General features: G+C 64.6%; 3 protein-coding genes across 6 annotated transcripts; all 3 read left to right on the forward strand.

Annotated features, from left to right (window-relative positions):
- The first annotated feature begins 473 nt into the window (after window positions 1-473).
- Window positions 474-1,597, forward strand: LOC147598068 (gap junction beta-5 protein-like). The gene is made up of 2 exons (XM_086765060.1): window positions 474-592; window positions 746-1,597. Exon 2 carries the CDS (start codon window positions 770-772, stop codon window positions 1,595-1,597), a length of 828 nt encoding a protein of 275 aa, XP_086621186.1. The 5' UTR covers window positions 474-592; window positions 746-769.
- A 4,461-nt stretch (window positions 1,598-6,058) lies between these two features.
- Window positions 6,059-10,943, forward strand: GJB3 (gap junction protein beta 3). Of its 4 annotated transcripts, XM_086764986.1 has the most exons (4): window positions 6,059-6,513; window positions 7,640-7,785; window positions 8,899-9,683; window positions 9,990-10,943. In XM_086764986.1, exons 3-4 carry the CDS (start codon window positions 8,929-8,931, stop codon window positions 10,003-10,005), a joined length of 771 nt encoding a protein of 256 aa, XP_086621112.1. In that variant the 5' UTR covers window positions 6,059-6,513; window positions 7,640-7,785; window positions 8,899-8,928; the 3' UTR covers window positions 10,006-10,943. The 4 variants fall into 4 exon arrangements, with proteins under 4 accessions (XP_086621112.1, XP_086621108.1, XP_086621110.1 ...); XM_086764982.1 differs by having other exon boundaries at window positions 8,899-10,943; XM_086764984.1 differs by having other exon boundaries at window positions 6,059-6,488; window positions 8,899-10,943.
- A 1,666-nt stretch (window positions 10,944-12,609) lies between these two features.
- GJA4 (gap junction protein alpha 4) lies at window positions 12,610-16,143 on the forward strand. Its single transcript, XM_086764981.1, has 2 exons — window positions 12,610-12,669; window positions 13,638-16,143. Exon 2 carries the CDS (start codon window positions 13,659-13,661, stop codon window positions 14,688-14,690), a length of 1,032 nt encoding a protein of 343 aa, XP_086621107.1. The 5' UTR covers window positions 12,610-12,669; window positions 13,638-13,658; the 3' UTR covers window positions 14,691-16,143.
- The last annotated feature ends 1,094 nt before the right edge of the window (window positions 16,144-17,237 follow it).

Consider the following 17,237-nt stretch of genomic DNA (forward strand, 5'->3'; position numbering starts at 1 on the left):
CCGTGTGAGGTGTGTCCGTCCGGCACGATGCGACGCAGCATCAAACCTGGCACCGCTACGGGCAGAGACCAGTCAGAGCTGATGAGAACCGGTCACTGCGGCCGCCCAGCCCCGGGTCAGCACCTCAGCCCTGCCCGGGGCTGTGCAGCCCCCCTCAGCTCACCCCTCGCCTCCGCTCTGCCGTGCCCGCGCGCCGTGCTGTGCCGTGCCCGACGCAGCCTCCCCGGCGAGTCGGCACAAGCCTCCTCCCGCGCCGCTCGGGCCGGTGAGCGGAGGCGACGGCGGATTCCAGTGATGGGAGAGGACGCGGCGGTGGAGCCGCAGAGCTGCTGGGTGAGTCACGTCCCGGCTGCTCCTATTTGTCATCCACCTGGGCCAGGCCTGGCAACGTAAGGAATATTAATAACAAATACCTGGGCAACCAGGTGAGAGACAGGGCGGGTGGCGCGGGATGGCAGAGCGCTGAGCCATGGATTGTAGCGGGGGGTGGTTGAAGGCCGCTTTTGCTGCGGCGGAACTGGCAAGCCTTGTCGTGTCCCCGCAATGCCACGGAAGGGGATGGTGCTCTGCGGAGACGCATCGCCCAGACCAGGTCTGTGCATGTTCCTGTGCGCGAGCAAAGGCCAGAGAAGGTCCCAAGGCCACCTGGGCAGGAGCGTGTCTCGGTGCTTTGGGGGGTGCAGGTGCTCTGATGGGGACCTCTTGCTGCTTCTTCGATGTCACTTTATCTTCTCTCTCCTCCCAGGCTAGCTAACAGGATCAAGGGACCATGAACTGGGGGGTGTTCGAAGGGCTCCTCAGCGGGGTCAACAAGTACTCCACAGCCTTCGGCCGTATCTGGCTCTCCCTCGTCTTCATCTTCCGTCTGCTGGTCTACGTGGTGGCGGCTGAGCGGGTCTGGAGCGATGACCACAAGGACTTTGACTGCAACACGCGGCAGCCGGGCTGCAGGAACGTCTGCTACGACCACTTCTTTCCCGTCTCCCACATCCGCCTCTGGGCCCTGCAGCTCATCCTGGTGACCTGTCCATCCCTCCTGGTCATCATGCACGTGGCCTACCGGGAGGCCAAGGAGCAGAGGCTCCGTGCCGCTGGCGGGGATGACTGCCGCCGCATCTACCCTAACCCCGGCAAGAAGCGAGGGGGGCTGTGGTGGACCTACCTGCTCAGCCTTGTCTTCAAGGCTGGCGTGGATGTGGTCTTCCTCTACATCTTCTACCACTTCTACAGGAACTACACCCTGCCCCGGGTGGTGAAGTGCGAGCTGCCCCCCTGTCCCAACGTGGTGGACTGCTTCATCTCCCGGCCCACCGAGAAGAACATCTTCACCCTCTTCATGGTGGTCACCGCCTGCGTCTGCATCATGCTGAGCCTCGTCGAGGCTGCCTACCTGATCGGCAAGCGGTGCCGCGAGTGCCTCATGACTGGCGACGGGGTGAGCCAGCAGCACAGCCAGGACTGCGCGCTCTCCCGCGCCGAGCCCGCGGGCACGGAGGGGCAGGTTTTCCAAGGGACAGACTACAAACCCCCCACGGCCTCCATCTCCAACACCACCTCCAGCCCCAGCACGCTGCCCGAGGAGGAGGCTCTTCCCTAGAACTGCTCAGGAGGAGGCTGGAGCCGCTTGCCTGCCCTGCACCCTCCTCATCCTCCTCTGTCCCCCTGGCCCAGGAGCGCTGGGGGTGGCAGCACCTGAGAGTGGGGCTGTGCCCGGGGGCTCCCTGCCTCTCCGTCCCAGGGAAGCCACGTTACGTTCTGCTGAACCTGGGGTAACCCAGTGTTGTAGGACACGTGTGGTCCTCAAGAGCCGACAGGGACAAGCGGCTCCACAGTGGCTCTGAACCACCAGCAGTGCCCAGAGGTTGAGCCCGTCCCAGCCGGGCTGGCTTAGCTGGTCCTGGGTGTATCCTTGCCATGAATAAAAATTTCTCACCCTACAAAGTGATGGCCAAAGCGGTTGTTCCCCTGCTCCTTGGGCACAACACCGCCAAGGAGGGAGCAAGGGCTGCATCACCCCCGGAAAGGCATTGCTCCCACGAGCAGCCCCGGGATGGGTTTGGACCAGCTGCGCTGCCAAACCGGTGGCCGGGGGCTCCAGATTGCTGGAACACAAGCGATGGCTTTGGCCGGAGGCGGCAGTGATGTGGCCGGGCAGGCGGTGTTTGGGATGCGCGGGTGTGACGAGCCCTGCGCTGCCCGGGGAAGGACTTGTCCTTGCACCCAGCGAGTGAACGGCAAGACTTTCGCCACCTTCACCAGGCACTGGTTGCAGGCAAGCAAGGAGGATGGCTTAATTACCTCTCTGTAATCCCTGGCTTTAAAAAAAAAAAAAAAATTAAATTATTGATTTAAGTCGAGGTGTTGGGTGCAGGTGGGCACACCCAGCTGGTTTGAGAGCCCTTTGCGGCCGTGGGCTGCTGGGGACAGGCTGGAGCCATTTAAACGTGTCACGAGTTCGCAAAGCAGCGTGGAGGTGGCAGAGGAGGGCTGGCCTCACTGGGGCACCCCGCACCCCCCACCCTACGTAAGCTGCACCACAGGGCCATTTGGGATTGCTGCGGTCCTTGTTAATAGCACTCATTAGCTGAGTGGGACGGGAGCATGTGCTTGGCGTGGCAGCTGCGGTGGGAAAGCGCAGGCGTGAGGATCCGGCCGGGCAGGCAGAGCTTGCCGCGGGCTGCTGCCTCTTCCTGCCCGGCCGGAGAAAAACACCCCAGCTACACAACCGAGTAAGGAGAGGAAAAACACCCCAACCATTGATTAAACAATAACATTAAATGGCAGAATATGATCTCCTTTATTGCGGTAATACGTTGCGTTCTGCCGTGACTCAGGCGGCACGGCAATTTCTAAGGCCATCAACGGTAACGAGCATTAGCCGGGATGAATAATTAACAATAATTTCATGGCAAATGCACTCGTAAGTAACGTTAACATTGAACATGCAGCTCGATCTCTTGCTGGTTTCGCTTTATTTAGAGGGTGCGATCACTATTTTTTCCGTGTGTGCCGGCAGCCCCAGCACTCGCTGGCCCTGCTGCAAAGGAAGCGGCACGGGGCAGGGATGCTGCTGCTGCCTCCTTTCAGAGCAGGGCCTTTCTCGGCATCAGGCCACTGCAGCTGCTGCCGCTTTGCCACTTTTCCCTGACCCAGGGGAACCAGCTCCCACCTGAGACCCTCGGTGGGCAGAGCTGGACCCCTCCCACAGCCCAGCCTGGGCGCGCTGAAGGGGGAGGTGGAGGGTCCGCTGCAGCCGGGGAGATGCCGGGGGCAGGGATCCAGGAGGGTGGGGATGGTGGAGGAGCCCTGGGGGGATCCCTGCCCCCGGCCCAGGACCCTCTGGGCACACAGTGGCTCCTTGCAAAGACACTGGTGAGTCTGGAGACCTTTGGGGTAAGAGAGGTGGAAATACAGGTGGATCTCTTCTACCTCCTTTGAGCGAAGCCGTTCTGATCTCTGCCCTTCTTCTGACCGCTCTCCTTGCTGTGTTTGCTGGATTATCCACCCAAAAATTTTCTTACCAAAGCTTTTAACGTCAGAGGATACAAGCTGTTCTTTGTGTGAGAGCCGTTGCCTCTCATTTAAAGAGCTAGGGCTGGGCTGTTTATTTTCCACCAAGGCTGGCCACTGTTGATCAAGGCTTGCCCTCGATTAGCAAAACCCAGAGGTGTTCCCCAGCTGCCAGCGCTAATCACGGTGGAGATGACACCCGGAGCAGCCACCCGCCCCAATTCTGTACATCAAGGCGGCGCTGGGGCCGCTGCCCCGTGCGATAGGACCTGACGATCCCGTTGCCGGTCGGTGTTGCGCTGCATCGTCTCGCTCCGAGCCAGCATCGCAGCCGCTCTGCCAAGCTCCGGGTGCCTTGCACCATCCCGGCTTGGGCTCAGCGATGGCTGGCTGGGCAAACGGGGATGTTTGTCATCGTCTTTCTGATGCATTTCTGCGCTCTGCACCCAGGGGAGCAGAGGTTGCCCCAGCTGGCGCTGCAGAAATGGGGATGAGGGACCGCGCCGCCTCCCGGGACGCAGAGCCCTGGGTTCGGAGCCAGGACCAGAGTCGGTGACAAAGCAAACAAACTGGGGAATGCCACAGTAAAAGCTGAATATTTCCTCGACTTTGCATCATTATACAAGGGGATTTGCATTTGCTTGTGGCGGTGCCCAGAAAGCCCCCTGAATTTTGAGGACAGGGGATTTAAAACAAAACCAGTGCAAACTCCAGCCCAGCCAGGGAGGCGGAGGGGCTCGCGTGCGCGGCAGTGCAGGTCGGGAGCAGCCTCTCCTTCCCGAGGGAGGCTTGTTTCTTCCCCGCCCAAAAAGTGCCTGTTTGCTGGGAATTGGGGAGAAACTCTCTGGTTTACGTCCAGGATGCTGGAGCGAGCGGCTGCCCCTGCTCCCAGGCTCCCGTGACTCCTGCGCCCCAGCGCTTGCGGGGAGGTCTCCTCCCTGGGGACGCAGCCTCAGAGCGGGACAGCCGGGATGGCCGGGATGCTGTTGGCAGGCAGAGAGCTGTGTCCCAGCCCCGGCCGGCAGCCAAGTGCTGCTCCTGCAATGCCCCATTCAGGGCCTTTTTAAAGAGACTTTGAGGTTTTTTTGATGGTTTGGCAGCTGCCTGCTCCACTGCTCGTTTTTTTTCTTTATGGAGAATCCGAGGTCAGGCTGCTGGAAGTCACTGGGTGTTTTTGGTGTTCGCATCTGGCCCTGAAGCCTTTCACCCATCACCTCACCGAGGCGGAGCAGGGTGACAGCGGGGTGACGTGCCCGGGGCACGTACCCAAAGCTCCTCTGAGGGCTCCCTGGTGCTGCGAGCTGCCGAACCATGTCTGCACCGTGTCCCTGTGCCCGCACCGGGTCAGTTGGCAGAGGAACCGCAGTGGGGGAGCAGGGACGTGCCCTTTGCTGGGAAACCCAAATGCCCGGCTCAGCACTGCAAAACACAGGGTGTTTCCATTCCCCACCCAGCTGCCTTAGGGGAAAGCTCCTGTCCGTGCCAAAAGGCACCTGAACCTTCTCACCGTGGCCTGGAATGCCGAAATCGCAGGCAAGAGGCTGCTGGGGGGATCTGACCCTGCTCTTCACCCGCCCCTGCCTTAGCAAGAAACCAGACCTGCCTGCGGTTCTCGCCGTCTTCCCTCCCTCCTGGGTTTTTCATCTCGAAAGCCACAGCCCCCAGATTCCTCCCGGAGCTCCTGCCACGCCAGCTCTCTCTAACATAACTCGAATTCCTGATCCTGCCGATAGAACCACGCAACGGCAGCTCCTGAGTGACGGGAGGCTCCCGGCTGCTCCGGAGCCCTCCCTTTGCTCTCCTGTGGGATGAGGGTGCCTGTGTCTGCCCCCTCCTCTGGGCTCGCCCCGCTCCGGACCCCCAGGCTCCCACCAGGGTTTGCGTTGGGTCTCCCGGGCCCCCATTCCCATGGCCTCTCCCTGCCATGTCCCCAGCCTGGCAAACCCCTACACGCTTTATTTGTCTTCCTGGAGCCAAAAACTTGCTGGGTGAGCGACTCCTCATCTGCCACGAGTGCAGGGAGCAAACCTCTCACGGCATCAAGCACCCAGTGCGGCTCTTCAAACATGTCCCCGCGGGAGGGGTGGTCCCGGCAAGGCAGCATGTGGGGCTCCGTGGGCCGGGGAAACGCCGCGGTGATGCTGGGAAAGCCTTGGGGTGGCCGAGAGGCCAGGGAAACCATGGGCGAGTGGGAACGCATCCCTGCCTGGACCATGTCTGCAGAGGTATGGAATGGAGAGAGGGGCTGAGAGGGGCACCCGGCTGCCCGGGCAGGGAGGGGCTCAGCCTCCTGGGAGCCACCTGGGGAGAGGGACAGTCCCCGCAGGGACACACCCCAGGTCCCATGGGGATAGGACTGGAGGCAGGGCAGGGTCCCGTTGCAGGGGTCCCTGGGACTCTTTGGGAAAGGTCTCATCTGGGACGCCCCGGCGTCGGCAGGGCGGTGGCTGCAGGTAGCTGGAAGTTGGAGATACCGACGTGCTGTTGCGAAACTATTACTAAGGCAGAATCCTTTCAAAAGTGGGTTATAATTGCGCAATTCGTGATTCTTAGCAGCGGTTGCTGGCTGACCCGGAGCTGGGGGACGGTGTGAGCCCGACGCCAGTCCCCGGCCGCCCTGGTCTCGCCCGGGGTTTGCCGTTGGGTTTGCAGCAGGGGATGGAGCATCACCTGGCAGGAGCTGCTGGCGCTGCTCACGGAGGAATTTGGCTCCACTGATCTCAGGGCAGGATTTGACCCGCCTTTATTGTTCAACCCCAGCGTGTGCGTGCATGTGCACAGACAAGAAGCTCTGCGGGAGCTGTTTGCCAGACTCACCCAGTTACGGGGAAGAGAACAAACCACCCTTCCCCTCCCGGCACAGGCTCGGCGCTGGGCACGCAGGAGGGCTGCGGACCAGACAGCGGGGAAAGAGCTTCCCTACTCTGAAAGGTGCCTGGATCCGGCCACCTCCCTCTGGCCCTTCACCGGTGGGACAGGTACCTCCAGCGTGCCGGGGCGAAGGTGCGGGGTGCTCACAGGGCTGCTGCCAGTGGTGGGGGGAAGGACCCCACGGTGCCGACGGGGTGCAGGTGGGAGCTGCATCACAGCAGCTGTGGTGGCCAAAGGTGGGGACCCCGACAGCGCTCAGTGCCACGTTGAGACCCCTGACGGGGGTCCCTGGCCTGTGGAGCTGTGCCCCCGGGGGGGCGATGCAGGCAGGTGGCAAGGCGTGGCGCCCCAAGGAGCGGGAATGGCCACCCAGAGCCCTGATCCTCTGTCCCATCACCCTCCCCGGGGACCGAAAGAGCCTGAGCCCCCCCAGCAGAACGGGCCCAGCCCCACTTTGCAGCATTCGCACCCCAGGCAGGAGCCGGGCGCTTTCGGGCCCAACGCCCTGCACCCACACAGGGCAGGACCCGGCGGTGACGCAGCGGGCTGGCACGCCGCGGGCTGGCGAGGGTGCCGGGCTTCGCTGGAGGCAAACAGGCGCTGCGGGCAGAGCCGAGCGCACCCGGAGTGTTGCCCCGGCTCCAACTGGCTGCCAGCCAGCGCCGGGTGGGCTGCGGGGCTCCGACGGCACCGTGTACCACACCCCAGCACCAACCCCTTCCCGCCCCGCCGCGGGGCCACGGCCGGAGCTGGCGCTGGGCTGAGCCGGGCAGGTGGGTGCCGGGCAGGTGGGTGCTCGGCAGCATCACCTGCGGGACCCTGGAGATGGGGGTATGGGGGAATTGGCATGGCGCCGGGGGGCCGGCCCTGGGAACAGGCAGGGGCTATGGGTTCCACCATCGGCTATGGGCTCCACCATCGGCACCAGCTTTTAAAGCGGGAGCGCTGGGATCGCGCCCCACCCCAGCTAGCTGCCACGGGTTTCCCAGGGAGGAGATCTCCCATTTTCAGACGAGGTGGCAAGCAGAGGTGCACATGGACGGGCAGAGGCACTGCCCTGGCACTCGGCACACGCTGGCACGGGGACCCCAGCTTGGCCCCGCTCGGCTCAGCCGCGCTTCTCGGTGCGTCCCCGGGGAGCAGTGTGGGAGCGTGGTGGTGGGTTGGGGGCTCGCTGCGGGATGACCCCAGCCAGGGATGGGCTCTGGGCAGCCCCGCAGCTCCGGGCACCGCTCCAGGCTCTGTTCCTTCCCTGCAGCCCCAGGACGCCGTACCCTGGACCCCTCCCCAGACGAGGGGACCCTGATCGCCTGCGTGCCACCGTGCCCCCGGCCATGCCCCGCGCTGGGCACTTCCCACCTCGCAGCCCCCGGTGAGCGGGGAAGGAGCCTGAGCCTCCCCCAGGTACGTCTGGGAGGGCAGCCGGGCCTCGGGAGCGGGCAGGGCGAGCACGCAGCGCTGGTGGACCTGAGGAGCTGGGATTGAAGGAGCCAACTGGGGTTGAACAAAGCCTTCTATGTGGCCTGAAACTGGAGCAGCCCGTTTGCTCCCAGGTTGTCCGGTGCTCCCCGGGCAGGCTGGTCAGCAGCCAGAAACACAGCATTCACCTGAAAAATACCCCCGTATCTTTCTTAGGCAAAACATCTCTTGTAGAAAATACAGAAATAAAATGCCGGGGCTGGTGATACTTGGGACGCGTTGCCCCTGGAAGCGTTTGCCAGCCGCGGTGCAGGCTGCCCGCCGTGCTGTGACACCCTGTGTCAGGGGAGACACCGTTACAGCCAGCAGCTGCCAGCTCACCGCGGGGCAAAATTCACCCGGGGTTCTTAAATCCAGGCACAGGGAAGCTCCGGCTCAGGCTTAGCGCGCCGCCCTCCTCGCACCGGGGCAGCCCCGTCTGAGCTGCGCAGCCGGTTTGGCCGGCGCGAGGCCTCGGGGCTGCCGGGAGCGGGGTGCCGGCCAAGGCGACGCGCACGGGCTCTCGCTTTCAGCAGCCCCGCTCTCGGGCTGCCTCGGGCATCACCTGCAAGGGAGAAAACCGGTCCCTGGCCTGTCCCCGCATCCCAGCTCTGCAGCAGCTGCTTCCCCTTTGGCTCCCAACATTAGCAAAGTACAACGGCCAGTTTAGCCCATTTGACCCATGAAACTGAGGTTCAGGGAAGGCTGGGACCAGCTGAGAGCAAGCCTGAGATCCCCTGGAATCTCTCTGATGGTAAAGGTCCCCTTCCATCCCCAAAGCACGCTCAGTCGTGCGGCTGAGCCACGCAGAACCCTGGGGAGGGAGCAGGACGAGCCTGGGGAGCTCAGAGGCTGAGTCACCTGTGACGGTAACTGGGAGAGCGCGGGGCTGGGCTTTACTGGCCGCAATGGGATGATCTCCCCACCCCAAAGGAGTGTAACATGGTGAGGGACGGAGTCTGGGAGGTCAACGAGATTAAGTGCAGCGAAAGACGAGCTGCCCCGCTGCTGCCTTCCATCGCATCTCTTCACCTGCTCCTGCTGCTGCTGTTTCTCCAGGTTGGGTGACTCCGGCCTCCGCCGGCCGCCATGGATTGGAAAACGCTGCAGGCGCTGCTCAGCGGGGTCAACAAGTACTCCACGGCCTTCGGCCGCATCTGGCTCTCCGTGGTCTTCGTCTTCCGTGTGCTGGTTTACGTGGTGGCAGCCGAGCGCGTGTGGGGAGATGAGCAGAAGGACTTCGACTGCAACACGCGGCAGCCGGGCTGCACCAATGTCTGCTACGACCACTTCTTCCCCATCTCCCACATCCGCCTCTGGGCCCTGCAGCTCATCTTCGTCACTTGCCCTTCCCTCCTGGTCATCATGCACGTGGCCTACCGGGAGGACCGCGAGAAGAAGAACCGGGAGAAGAACGGGGAAAATTGCCCCAAGCTCTACAGCAACACAGGCAAGAAGCACGGCGGGCTGTGGTGGACCTACCTGTTCAGCCTCTTCTTCAAGCTTATCATAGAGATCCTCTTCCTCTACCTCCTCCACAAGATGTGGGACAGCTTCGATTTGCCGCGGCTGGTCAAGTGCTCCAACCTGGAGCCCTGCCCCAACATCGTGGACTGCTACATCGCTCGGCCAACCGAGAAAAGGGTCTTCACCTATTTCATGGTGGGAGCTTCCTCCATCTGCATCGTCCTCACCATCTGTGAGATCTTCTACCTCATCTTCAAGCGGGTTGTGCGGAGCGCGCGGAGGTGGAAGAAGTCCACCAAGCGCTCCGTCAACTACAGCAAGGCCTCCACCTGCCGGTGCCACCTCAAGACAGAGGAGAAGGACAAGTCCCAGACTAGGTGTGTGGCAGCTGTGCAGGCCTCGGCTCCCGACCTGACCGCTGTCTGACAGGGTGCTGGGAGGGGAAGAGGGAGGGAGACGTGTCCAGGCGTGGCTGGCCCCAGAGGTGGCCACTGGTGATGCCGCCACCAGATTCTTCAGCCAGGACCTCGATGGCTCTAAAGGGGAGGGGGACACATGCATGGGAACTCTCCTGCTTGGGGCTGTGGGCATGTCCCCTGGTGTCCCGGTGGTGCGGGCACACTCGGCGGCAAGTGGGTGCCGCCTGCCGTGGCCGTTCCTGAGGGCGTCTGTTCTTTCCACAGAGGAGAGGATCTGTGAGCTTGCCCGGCCCCGCCGGTTCGCCCTCCCCTTGGCCCGGCAGCTGTTCAAGCCTGCTGAGCCCCCAAACCCTCCAGAGTCGACCCGCGTGAAAAATGACTGAACCCAACAAACTAACGTCCCCCGAGAGGCCCGTGGGTGCCCGAGCAGACGCAGGTAAGGCGAGGGGGCGAGGGCAGCCCCAGAGCTCTGCCGGCTGCACGTGGCGGTGCCACAGGGCTTGGACATCACACCGAGACAGACACCGTGCACGACTCCGCCGAGCAGCCCCGCTGGGACAGCCAGCGCCAACGGCCCGGCAGCGAGCCCGGCCAAAAGCTGCAGGGATGGAGCTGTTGAGCTTTGAGGGCACACGGGACTGGCACTGGCAGGAGGGACCGTGGGGGCTCCCGTGTCCCAAAAGCTTCTCTTGGGTCCTCCAGCTCTGCTGCTGCCATGCTGGGTATGAGCACATCAGTCAGGGCTGGTGTCACCCAGCGCGGTGACGGTCCCCAGTTTGCCACCTCCTCATGCAGGCGCTGTGCCGATGCACTGCCTGAACAGCTCTGCCGCTTCCCCCCGCGCCTTTGCGTCCCCCCTCGCCTCAGACGGACGCGACACGCGCAGCACCAGCTACGGATCCGAAGGCAGTAAACGCTGTGCTGTTTGTAGACCCCGGGTTCTGCTCCACACGCTGTAAATCGAGGGGACTGGTGAGGGCAGAGGAAATGGATCTGCAGAGGTTCCCCAGGAGCCCGCAGCTGGGTGCCCCTCACTCCCACCCCACCGGGGCAGCACGGGCCCAGCGTCCACCCACTCACCTCCTCCTGGCCTGTCACGCGCCGTTAAACTTTAATTCACCAGAACCGCACGCCGGCCCCCGAGGAAATCAAGGAGGGATCAGCATCAATTATTTACTAAACCTTGATAAATATTACAATAAATAGAAATGATTTCCATTTAATCTCTCCTTAAGCAGCGGAGGGTCTGCTGGCACGCCGGCCAGCCGCGTTTCCAGCTCCGTGAGCGTGTCACGGCGTGCGCTGCTTGTGCCGCTGCCAGAGGCCACGACAGCGATGCCCACGCTGCCGGGAGGGTGACGTGTCTCTGTGCTGGGACACGGAAAAAGCGCTTCCAGCACGAGCTGCTCCCATGGGCACCCCAGCACGGTGTCACCTGTGGCACGGGGCAACCTGGGACGGAGGAAAGATGCTCCAGGAGGTTGAAAAGGACACGGCGTCCGACCGGGAAGCGGCTCCGGCACTCACATGGGGGTCTGCTTTGGGGAGCTGTGGCCGGTGTGGGTGAAGCCCATGCTAGGCACGGTTCTCGTGGTGGGTAAAGCAGCGTGGGAGGCGGCACATCCGCTGCAGACGGCAGCTCCGGCTCCTGCGCAGTTTGGGAGCAGCTCCCCAGAGGGGATGGTTTCCACCCGTCGAGGGCCGGCGCGGCTCAGAGCATTGCTGGGGCCAGGTGCCGAGGCGGGGACCATGCCGCTGGGGCAGAGACAACCCAGGGGTGGTGGGAGGGTGGAGCAGAGTTGGTGGTGGGCTCACTGGGAGGTGGGCACTGGGCTCCACAGCGCCCTGAGACCGTGGCGTGGAGCGACACGTGGGCGCTACCTGAGGTATGGCAATTATTTTATATGAAATATAATGACGCTCTTCCGGCTCTGCCCCCGCTCAGCCCTGGCACTGTCTGTGAGGAGGAAACGCCACGTCTGCGTGCGGGACAGGCCACAGGTCCCAGCTGCGTGCGCGGACCGGCCCCACGCACCCCGTGCCGAGCGTGCCGGCCCTTTGCAGCCGCTGCAGGACGGTGCGTGGGGGCACACCGAGGGGCTTCCCCCCCTCCCGAAGCCAGCAGGACTTAAGCCCGTGGGTAAAACACCGGCATCTGCCCACCCACTGCCCCCCTCCCCGCTCCTTGTCGCGGTGACTCTGCACCCCCCCCCCCCCCGAGCCCCCCGACGGCAAAGCTCGGCTGGTGGCGGGTCCCAGCCCCGGGACCCTCGGGGAAGGCGGGCCCGGGGGGCGGCAGGGGCCGCGGGGCGGGGGCAGGGCAGGGCTCTGGTGTGGCTCCAGCACCACCCAGCGCCCGCCGCGCCGCAAGGACCCGCGTGGGGACCCGCCGAGCCCCGCAGCGGCGGGCAGGGGGCTGGGCATCCCCGGCGGAGCCCTGCCACAGGCCCCGCATCCCCCGCCTGCCATGTTTTCCCGGGTGTCCCGGGGGACCTGGTTGTCCCGGGGGGTCCCGGATGCCTCCGTGGGGGTCCCGGGTGCTTCCGTGGGGGTCCTGGCTGTCCCCGGGGGTCTCAGCTGTTCCCAGGGGGTCCCGTGTGCCTCTGTGGGGGTCTCGGCTGTTCCTAGGGGTCCTGGCTGTCCCAGGGGGTCCCGGCTGCCTTCGAGGGTCCCGGCTGTTCCCCAATGTCCTGGCTGCCCCGGGAGGTCCTGGTTCCCTCCGTGGGGATCTCGGCCGTCCCAAGGGTCCCAGCCAGGCCCTGCTCGGCGGACCCCCGCCCCCGCCCCGCCCCGCACACCTGCGGCCCGGCCCCAAGCCCCGGCCCCCGGTTTCCTGCCCGCGCTCCTCCCCCGGGCCCCGCACGGCCGGAGCAGCCCCAGCCCGGTCCGGTCGCTCACACCCAGCGCGGCCCGAGCCAGACGGGACGTGCCCGGCGCGGCGGAGGTGGGTGAGGGGCGGCCGGGGCGGCCGGGACCCCCGGGGCACCGGGCACCGCTCGGGGACACCGTGCTGGGTGGGCAGGGGACACCCCCCACCGCCTGCACCCGCTTCGGGGCACCGCTTGCACCCGCTTTCTGCGTCCGAGCATCCCCCCGCCCCGCCGGGGCTGGGTGTCCCTTTAACGGCCCAGCCGGCACCTCTGCCTGCTTAATTGGCAGAGGTTAATTAGGAGCCGGGGCTGTAGCCGCTTCCTCTCTCCCAGCTGGGTTGCGGGGCTGAGGATGCGGGAGGTGCGGGCTGGGCTCGCCAGCAGCCGGGGGTGAGGCCGAGGCACCCCGGGGTGGCACGGGGTCCGTGTGCGGTGGGTGGTCTCAGGGGGTCGAGGAGAAGCCCTGGGCAACGAGGAGGGCGCTGGGGCTGGGGTGCTATCGCCCCACAGCGAGGGAGCCGGCTGGGGACCGTCCCTGTGGTTTGGGGTGAGCCCTGAACGGGTGTCAGGGTGGCTGCTGCACCCCGGGGGCTTGCGCGTCCCCTCCCCACGACCCCGTTGCTCCCTGCCCTTCGGTAAAGCCGGGGCAGTGGGCCCGAGGAGAGGCAAATCTGGGCTGCTCCTGTGAGCCCCCTGCCACGGCCCCAAACCAGGCGCTGGGAGCCTGGTGCTGGGGAGCCGGGACGGCCACAAGCTGTGGGTGCCCTGGGCCGGGTGCTGCTGAGGGAGGCGAATCCCAGCGCTGCCTCAGCCCCGTTTCTGCACTGGGCAGTGGGGTGTAGGAGCAGCACTCCTGGGTGCAGAAATCCTGCCTGGCTCCCCCCCCCAGGCGCGGGATGCTCCGCGGTGGGTTTGCTGGGACCCTCTGGGGAGCAGCCGTGTCCTGAGAAAGCCTGGGGTTTAGGTAACCCTGTCTGCCCCAGGCTCTCCAACGTGGGAACGGAGAACTGACCAGGTTTCCTCCCCTCCTCTCTGCTGACAGAGGCGCGACATTCCCTAGAAGATGGGCGACTGGGGATTCCTGGAAAAACTTCTGGACCAAGTCCAGGAGCACTCAACCGTGATCGGGAAGATCTGGCTCACCGTGCTTTTCATCTTCCGTATCCTCATCCTGGGCTTGGCTGGGGAGTCCGTCTGGGGGGACGAGCAGTCGGATTTTGTGTGCAACACCAAGCAGCCGGGCTGCACCAACGTCTGCTATGACAAAGCCTTTCCCATCTCCCACATCCGTTACTGGGTGCTCCAGTTCCTTTTTGTCAGCACCCCAACCCTGATTTACCTCGGCCATGTTGTCTATCTCTCCCAGAAGGAGGAGAAGCTGAAGCAACAGGAGAGCGAGCTTCGGGCTATCCACAGCAAGGACCCGAAGATCGAGCAGGCCCTGGCAGCCGTGGAGAAGAAGATGTCCAAGATCTATGTGACAGAGGACGGGCGGCTCAGGATCCGTGGGGCGCTGATGTGGACGTACACCATCAGTGTGATCTGCAAGAGCATCTTTGAGGCTGGCTTCCTTGTTGGCCAGTGGTACCTGTACGGCTTCTCCATGGTGCCCCGCTACGTCTGCAAGAGGGACCCCTGCCCCCATCAGGTGGACTGCTTCATCTCCCGCCCCACGGAGAAGAGCATCTTCATCATCTTCATGCTGGTGATGGGCCTGATCTCCTTAATCCTGAACCTCCTGGAGCTTTTCCACCTCTGCTGCAAGAACATGCTCAGCAACATCAAGAAGGTGTCGGTGCCGGCCGGCCCGAGCCAGGACGCCTTTGCTGACAGCATGGTCTTGGGTCCTTACCCACCCAAGCACTACCCCTTCCTGCCTGTGGCCGAGAGCCACATGCCGCCCTACCAGGCCTTCAACAAGCTCTCCAGCGAGCAGAACTGGGCCAACTTCCACAACGAGGAGAACCTGGCACTGGGCAAGGGCAGCAGCCCCTTGTTGGACCCCTACGCCCCCAGGGCTGCCGAAGCCCCCGCCTCGGAGGAGAAGGTGTGCAGCCGTCCTGGAAGCTCAGCCTCCAAAAAGCAGTATGTCTAGAGCCGGGCTGGCCCCGGCCGGCCGAGGGGACCTTCCGTGGCCCCTCGTGCCTGCGAAGGTGCTGGTGGCAGGCGGGCAGCTGCCTCCTGCCTGGTGCTGTGCCGGACAGGTCCTGCTCCGGAGGCTGTGCCAGCGGAGACCTGCCTGCCCCTGGGACGTGATGCTCGGGAGCGGGGCCGAGCGTTGTGCCCTGGAGCGGAGCCTCTGCTCTCTCCTGTTTTCCCCACAGACCCTGCAAGGAAGGAAACTGCAGAAAGTTCCCCGAGACAGCGTGTCCTGCCTGCCTCGCCGTGGGAAAGCGAGAAATCCCTGGAGCCAAGCGGCTGGGAACAGGCTGTCCCTGGGGCCGCGGCAGGAGGCTGCTGGCCCTCAGGAGCCGCGGCTCGGCCGGACCCCGGGGCTTGCGGAGCCCTCGCCGACGTGAGAGCTGGCCGTGGGAAGCCACTCGCCTCCAGCCTCCGCACGGAGCCGGCTGAGCCTGGGAGGGCCGGGGGGAGCTGGGCTAGGGCAGTGCTGCCTGATGGGTCCCGGCCACCAGCCCCGTCCTGTTCCCGTCACCACGGCCGGGAGCCAGCAGCTCCTGCCCGGAGCTTGCTGCGGGTGCTGCCCCTTCCCCACGGGGTACCGGGGCGTTAAACCAGTGCAACTCCGAGCTGGGGCTCTGCAGTGACCGACGGCTGCCAGGTCACCGCTCGGGTGCCCCGGGAGCGCGAACCTCCCCGCCTCCTGGCCCCGGACCCTTTCCTATGTGATGTGTGTGTCTAAGTTATTTTTAACCCGCTGGCCTGAGCACGGAGCTTTCTGCCTTAAAGGTGCAGTTGCGTGGGGATCTGGGGAGCCGTGTCCATCCTGGCCACACGCCACTGCGCCCTGTGGGTTCTTTTTGGGGGGGGGGGGGAATTACCCTAGCAACTGCTGGTTTGGGGGGTTACTGGTTTTATTACTACGCACTGGTCATCTCCTGCTGTGGGCTGAGGTGCCGGGGAGGGATGGAAGAACCCACTGCTGCCACAGGAGCCGTCGCCTCGGTTTCCGCAGCCCACGGATGCTGGGAAAGGGGAAGGTGCTGTGTGAGCCAGGCGGGAGCGTGGGATGTGGGCACTGCCCTCTGTGCCGTTCCCTCTCCCTCTGGCAGACTCAGTGTCGTGTCTTGTTGAATAAAGTCGGATGAAGGAAAAAAGGCAAAAAGTCTGGTGTGACTGTGCTTCCCGCAGCCCCTGGCTGGCTTGGGGGGGGGGGGGGGGGGGTAGGGTTTGGGGCTGAGGGAGAGGGATGCTGCCGTCCTGTGGGCGATGGGGCTGGGGTGAGGGGAGCGTGGGCTCCCAGTTGTGCTACTGGTGCCGCTCACCCCCTGAAAGCACAGCCCTCCCTGCTCTGGTGTCCCGGCCCCTCCAGCCCAGGGGCTGTCGCGGGGCCACCACAGCGCAGGCTCTCGGTGGCCCAAAGCAGGGCTGAGCCCCGGCTCTGCCGCGGACAAACGCGGTGGCGGCCACGGAGCCGGTGGTGGATAATAGGTGGAAATGAGCTGCAGATAAAGGCACACAATGCAGCTGGGGCTGTTGTTTAGTTTCTCCAGCCAAGCCAGCCCAGGGCAGAGCCTGCTCTGGGCTGAGGGCCTCTTCAGCGAGGGTGGGACAGACTAAAAATACCCTGGAGAAAATGAAATATGGGTGACACGGGGCGATAGCCCTGCCATCGGCCACTGGAGGAAGCGGAGAGGGAGGCACCCGGCTGCGCTGCCCTTGGTGCGGAGCCCGGGCTGGCGGCCCAGCCCGCCCTTGGCTCCCCTCCCTGCTGGGGATGGGGGGAGTAAAATCCCCTGGGGCGGGGGTCTGGGGTGCACACTGCCAGCTCTCAGCCCTCCCGTATGCCCTCCACGAGGGTCCTGGGGTAGGTCCCCTCCAGAGAGACCCTGCCCTGCTCCCACCATCTCCAGAGGGACCCTGTCCTGCTCCCACTGTTGCCCAGTGAGGACCCCCCCCAGTGCACCCCAGTGCAATGGGGACCACAACCCAGCGCTCACCAGCCATCAGCAGAGCTGCAAAGCCCCGCAGCGCTGCGACTTTCTGGGGAGAGCAGCCCAGCGCGCTGGGCCAGGAGGAAATGCCCGTGTGAAAGGTAACGGTGCAGCCGTGCCGCGTGTTTACCCGCCGGCAGCTCTCCCCCGCTCGCCTGGGCTGATATTTTTGTTGGCACTGGAGGAGCATCACGCTTTTCCGAACGGCCCTGCAAGGTGGAAAACAAGACAGCCGCGAGCCCCCTTGCCCGGACACGCTGCCCGGCCACGGGCGCTGAGCAAACACGGCTCCGCGTCCCGCTATTGTTCCCGTGTTGTGACAAGGCGGCTCGGGGTGGCCGGTGTGACCCCCACGCCGCCGGGACCTGCACGCCAACAACAACAGCGAGGGGCTCACCTGCGCGGCGGGGGCGGCAGCGGGGCCGGTGTTGGCAGCAGCCCCCCAGAAGTCGGGGCGGGCGGCCCTTAGGCAAATAAAAGTTTGCGGCTGATAAGGGTGCGAGCTGGCCCAGCGAAGCGTTTTGGCACAG

The sequence above is a fragment of the Chlamydotis macqueenii genome, chromosome 22 (assembly GCF_036417535.1).
Source record: "Chlamydotis macqueenii isolate bChlMac1 chromosome 22, bChlMac1.mat, whole genome shotgun sequence".
Classification (NCBI taxonomy): domain Eukaryota; kingdom Metazoa; phylum Chordata; class Aves; order Otidiformes; family Otididae; genus Chlamydotis; species Chlamydotis macqueenii.